At 39.2% G+C, this 6,417-nt stretch overlaps 1 protein-coding gene across 1 annotated transcript; it reads left to right on the forward strand.

Annotated features, from left to right (window-relative positions):
* The first annotated feature begins 654 nt into the window (after positions 1-654).
* On the forward strand, positions 655-5,662 carry Arl14epl (ADP-ribosylation factor-like 14 effector protein-like). Its single transcript, XM_005376532.1, has 3 exons — positions 655-753; positions 2,463-2,602; positions 5,026-5,662. Exons 1-3 carry the CDS (start codon positions 658-660, stop codon positions 5,246-5,248), a joined length of 459 nt encoding a protein of 152 aa, XP_005376589.1. The 5' UTR covers positions 655-657; the 3' UTR covers positions 5,249-5,662.
* The last annotated feature ends 755 nt before the right edge of the window (positions 5,663-6,417 follow it).

Below are 6,417 nucleotides of genomic sequence, written 5' to 3' on the forward strand. Positions count from 1 at the left end.
GATGCCTTTCTTTTACCCCTAGTTGCATTAGAAATTTGTCAGAAAACTTGAGTGGGGGCTAGGGGTCAAGGCTTTTAGAGATTAAGGGCTGGGGATATAGCTCAGTGGCATAAGCACCTGCCTGGCAAGCACAAGGCCCTGAGTTCGATTCTTGGTACAAAAAGAAAGAAAGAAAGAAAGTTTTAGAGATAGCTGGAGAATGATATCTAAAGAAGTGGCAGCTGGAGTCATGGGAGTAGATGAGATTTTTCACTAAGTTCCTGGGGGTGTATGACATTAACATATCTGACTTCATTTTCTCAAGAGCATAAGTGTAAAAAGGGATGAAAGAGGGAAGGAGAAATATATAAATTCGTAGTCTTATTAAGCAGCCGGTGTTAGCTATTCCAGAGAGGTCTGTGGTGCTAGGAATCATAAGATATGATCAGTTTGCTCACGGAACACTGGCTAGGGGAGAAGGCCAGTGCAGTATTCTGGGGGAGTTGCATATAGTAAGAATGAGTGGGAGTAAAAGAGCCAGGAGTACAGATGGCTCTTTCAGGAAGCGGGGCCTTAAAAGAAATTGAAGGAAGAGCAGAAAAGTATTATAAGATAAAGTTACTGGGGATGTGTGATATTCATGTGTCTTCTCTCCCGTTACTCTTTTAGTGATCAAAAATGAGTGACGGGGCACATAAAAACAGTCCCACTCAAGAGGGACACACCGAGCAAAGTTCTTCAGAGAAAAACTGTCAAATCGGACAGAAGCAGCTGGTATGGCAAATGGGTTTTGTGACTCTAGTATTTGCTGAGCTCCCAACTTGGGGATTTCTGAGATGCTCCTGGGTTTGGTGGGAGGACAGGCTCAGTCAGGACACCACAGAGAGGATCTTTGCTCTCAAGCTGATGGGGTGGTCTCATCTGACATAGTTCCTCCTTGCTGCTTAATTTTTAGCTACGTTCCTTAATTTTCAGTGTTTGTTTTTGTTTTTCATGCTTGTTTTGAAATAGTGTCTCACTACATAGTCTAGACTGGTTTTGAACTCACTGTGTGGTAGCCCTGGTTGGCCTCAGACTTACAGTGATCCTCCTGCCTCAGCCTCCTGAGCGCTGGGATTATAAGTGTGTGCCATTATGCCTGGCATTTATTGTTTTTTTGCAATAAAATTTCATCATCAGAATGATGACAAATTTGAAAAACATATATTCAAATGTTTTTATTTAACATACTCCTACTTCGTTCTTATTATGTCATGGTTTTAAACTTTGTATATACTGATTCGGATAATATTATAAGATATTGTTGTTAGCCCCATTTAAACCAAGAAATGGAGGTTTAGAGAAATAGGAACCTGGTCAAGGGACCCACTAACAAGTGGTAGAACCAAAGCTCAAACACAGGTAGGCTTACCTTCATGTTTCTGTCTTTAACCTTTTAGAATGCAACACAGAACAGTAATACAACAGACAGTAAGTTTTACTTATTTCATACTTAAATGCAGAGCTATTTCACAAGGCTAAGTTAGTAAAACAAATCCATATACACATATCAATATGAAATTTTAAAGAAATGTATTATTTTATAGTGCCTAGATCTATTAAACTAAATAAACTGAAGAAAAGCCTAGGAGATTCTGCTATTAATTTGCTACATTAAAAGTGTGCCTTTTGTTCCAGGTACATCATTTTCCTGTATGTGTATCAGCCTGTACGTTTTCAGGCTACTCAGATTATTTTCTCCTAAAATCCTTCAAAAACCCATTCTCTCACCTTGTGACCTGCGTGCTACGCTAAAAACAAGTCATCGGTATTTGATGATGCAGTTTTTGCTTGCCTTACCTCTCAGGCCATGTTTAATATCTAAATACTGTACAAAACCCCACAAAGATTTTCAAAAGTTTCCCCTCACACTCTAGAAAGTCATTCTAGCAGGATTATTTTTGTTCGTATCTAGCTTTGACTATGAGTAGACTCTTCAGGGGTTGTGTTCTGAATTAAAGCTCAAGTGACGCCCACAGCCAGGGTAGGGAATGGTTCTGAAACCTATCCCAGAGTCCCAGGAGAGCAGGGCTGTGTGCGCTTTGGATTCTCCCTGTGATCTGAGACACTACATCAGCTAACAGCTGAGGAAGGGCCTTTATTCCCTTGTTCTAACCACCAGAAAGTGCTATTTCTAACGTTCACTTTCTTCCAATTTGAAAAGCGTGCTGGTGTCTTGCAGCTAAAAAGAAGTCTTCTGTTCTCCCTTGATTCTTTTTTATATTTTTATGAAGAGTTTCATACTATATATTTCTTTATTTACAAAGAATTGCTTAATTTGAAAATATTTGCATCATATTTTTAAGTTCAGATTAAGCAGTTTATTTCTCTGTGTAAATAATATCATGCTGTCATGATGAAAACTACAGAGTTCATTTTGAGACAGTGTAAAATGAATAGAATTATTTGACTCTCCCTAATAAAGCATTCTATTTGTTTCACAGCAACAAATAGAGCGGCAGCTGAAATGCTTGGCATTTCAAAACCCTGGACCACAGGTAGCAGACTTCAATCCTGAAACAAGACAGCAGAAGAAGAAAGCACGGATGTCAAAAATGAATGAATATTTCTCTGTAAAGAACAAGTAAGGAAATAATTTAATGTATTTGATTTGTGGGGTTTAGAAGTGCATAATTCTCACTGATAAAGCAAAATAATTTTCTCTTTTATGATTTAAAAATATCTTTTCCAAATTTACAGTAGCACTTTTTAGGTGTGGAAGTTAACAGTTTCAAGAAATAGACTAAGGGCTAGGGTATAGCTCAGGGGAGGAATGCTTGGCTAGCAGGACAGAGGCCCTGGGTTCCATCCTTAGCATTGTAAAAAAAAAAAAAAAAAAAAAAGCTAAACTAGGGAACCCATAAAGAAAATGTCAATAAATCCAACCACAATGATAAATAATAATATGTTTATTACAAGACATTTTTAAAATAGTGAAAGATATTACAAAGTGGGAGAAGTAACTTATAAGAAATCAGTGTCTAAAATTTCTAAAGAATCTTACAAGTAAATAAGATCAATATTACCCAAGAATGAAGAAAATAATGAATAGGCATTTTTATAGGAAGAAAGCTAATAAACATTCAGAACATGGACATTCCTTAGTGCTGTATGAAGAAGGGCCACACTTCTCTGAGGAATCGAAGTTGATGAGGCCAGGGGACATGAACTGAGTGTAGAATGGTATAACCACTCTTTACAAACAGCTTGCTTCTCTTATGTGCCCTGTGACCTCGCATCTTCACTTCCTTCCTATACACTGGAAAAAGACTTCTGTATACAGTAGGGCAGTCACATTCAAGAAGTCTCATAATAGCATTGTAATAGCAAAGAAAATAAAGTGCTAATAATCCAGATATCAATAATGGAAAAAATAACTTGTGAAATAAACAGAGATTGGAAGACATATCAAAGTGAACATATTTGAATGCAACTAAATATACCAACATGGAAGAATCTCAAAGAAAGACTCTTAGAAATTAGAAAAAAAAATCACAGTATAGTTAGGGAGCCACACATATGTGACACAACTCAAAGTAAACGAAGGGTGTGATTTTTATAATATCAAGGTGCAGCTCCTTTTGAGGGTGAGAGATGGATGTAACAATGTGAGTGACAAGAGGACTTCAAAGGTATACTTCTTCATTAAGTGTGTAACCCATAGCTCTGACTCGGAATTTCATGACAGTAGCATCATGTGTGAAGGAAACCATACACACTGTGTCTGCATGTACGAGTCAAGGCAGGGGAATATCTAGGTTCAGGCAAAGGGGAGAAGTACAGAAGCTGGCCTGTGCTCTCCACTTTTTTCATGCCTGTCACTCTTTTTTTTTTTTGGTTTTTCTCTGGTACCAGGAACCGAACTCACGACCTTGTGCTTGCCAGGCAGGCGCTTTTGCCGCTGAGCTAAATCCCCAGCCCCGTGCCTGTCACTCTTGTAGTTAAATTTGAATCTTTTCCGCAGAATTTCCTGGGGGTGGTGAGACAGATCAGGTGAAGCAGTTTAAAAGTAAATCTTCATTAGAAGGCAGTTCTGCTGAAGTATGGTACGCAGGTGGCAAGTACGCATAATGACTGCTTCTCACCTTTCCCTGCTTGTTAGAGACTGCAGGACTTCACTGAATAGGAAGGGGAAAGACAAAGGGTACAGAGGGTGCAGAGTCTGAACACTCCAACAGAGGGCCAGTCTTTTGGACTTCAATTGGTAATAATGGACACAAGCTGTACGCCAATGTGCTATCTAAAGCTACCAAGCAGCTCAGTTTTGAAAGACATACTTTGAAATATGCTTGCTTCGGGGAGTGCGGAACGCTTATGAAAGTCTCTTCCCTTTGCCTGTGTTACTGAGGCTAACAGAGCAAGTGGGGAAGCCACGCCCTGGTCTAGACTCTGGTGCTTTCCTCGGGCACAAAGCACCTTGCCTGCACTGAGAACTCATGATAAGATCCAACTACTTCAGTCACCTGTGTTCTCCATTCACACTGTGAAAAACAGAATCAGAAGGAAGCAGAAGAATGGTGCCTGTAGACTGTTACCAAAAGAGTGGGGTTTTGTTTTTTAATTTTTTAATTGGTCTTCACATGGTTGTGGTACAGTCACTGATAGTTCTCCTCCTGAGTCAGTAAACATGTAGTTGTGTGTAACATAGTACTTTTAGGGAAAAAGGAATGGCCATGTTTTAAAGAAATATTTGTGCCTTTCTCACAGAAAGCTTCAGTCACCTATTCCTCGTGATTTTCTTAGGGGCATTGTGACATTGTCTAGCAATGCTGGAAAAATGAAGTTACTCTCCAGGACAAGCCTGGCTATGCTGGAAATGGCTTGATTGCAGGTTGACTGCATTTCCCATGACATCACTGCCCTTCGCTATTCTGGGGTTGCTAGGTGATCTCAGGTTGCTGTTCTCTCACAGGGAGAGAGCATGTGCAGGGAGTTGCTTCACGGTACTGCGTTCTCAGTGTTGAAGACCACCGTGCTAGCATCTCATTGTCATCCTTTCCCTTGTAGAGTTGTGAAGAAGTATGACAAAAGTGGCAGGCTAATTTGCAATGACGTGGATCTGTGTGACTGCCTCGAGAAGAACTGCCTGGGCTGCTTCTACCCTTGCCCCAAGTGCAACTCCAACAAGTGCGGGCCCGAGTGCCGCTGCAACCGAAGATGGGTTTACCACGCCATTGTCACCGAATCGGGAGACATCATCAGCTCACTGCCATTTGACGTTCCAGACTAGAAGCTGATATGAATGAATTGATTTGTTTCTTCTTTCTATGCGTTTAAGTTAACCATTTTAATCTGGGAAAATTCTGGGTTTAGACAAAATATTGGAAAAAGGTCTAGTTATGATTTGTGTTCTTTCAAGCTGTAGAACTGGCTGTAATTCTATAAACCTCTGTATCTTCTCAGATTCCTTAGCTGCTGTGAAAGGATGTGAATGTAGATGGATCATCTCCTCTCCTCAGTACCACCATCTCAACTCTGCCATCATATTAAAAATCTCTCCCCTCTTGGCTGGTGCTTGAAAATATGTAGTTTTAAGATTTTCAGAACTCTGTAGCTGAGAGCTCTTCTTATATAGAGCTGGTGGTACACCCCTATAATCCCAGCACTCAAGAGGCTGAGGCAGGAGGATCGCCATGATTTCAAGGCCATCCTGGGCTACACAGTGAGTCCAAGGCCAACCTGAACTATGTAGCAAGACTCTGTCTCAAAAAAAAAGGAATATTATACATCTCTAGTTCCAAATCAGAACTACCATTTGAATGAAAAGTAATCCTTGTATCTTTGCACTGTATAACCCTAGCCTCATTTTTGTTTGTGTTTTAATAACATTAAAATTAAATTTGTTAATATCTGCTAATATTTTCATCATTTGTATTTTTCTTATAAAATTGAGAAAATATTCTAAAAGCCATTGGTTTACATTTTTAATTTCAAGATCAGTATTTCAGGATTTTATTTCAATAGGAAAAAACCAGTAAATATACAAAAATGGTTTACTGTCAAGTGTATTGATAAGTGGGTAGAACCTGAGGTAGTTTTCAGTTCTGATGCATTGCGGGAAATGGAGAGAAAGTTGAATTCAACTTTCTTCAGTTTCTTTTTTATGGCAATCTTTATGTCAGCGATTCTTACAGTTGAATGTGCATCAGAATCACCTGGAGAACTTGCTGATTCATAGTTTCTGGTTCACTAGATTTGGAACAAGGTGCAAGAATTTGTATTTCTATAACTAAGTTAGGGAAAAGGGGAAGGGAAGGAAGGGAAATGGAAAAAATGCAAGTTATTTATACTACTAATGTCTCTTAGCTCATTGAAAAGGAAAGTTTGTGCTAATATCAATTGGAGAAATTCTAATGCCCATATCTTGTGCTCTGAGAAACTACTTTAAAGATAACAATA

This window comes from Chinchilla lanigera, unplaced genomic scaffold, assembly GCF_000276665.1.
Source record: "Chinchilla lanigera isolate Chin_1 unplaced genomic scaffold, ChiLan1.0 scaffold00007, whole genome shotgun sequence".
Classification (NCBI taxonomy): Eukaryota; Metazoa; Chordata; class Mammalia; order Rodentia; family Chinchillidae; genus Chinchilla; species Chinchilla lanigera.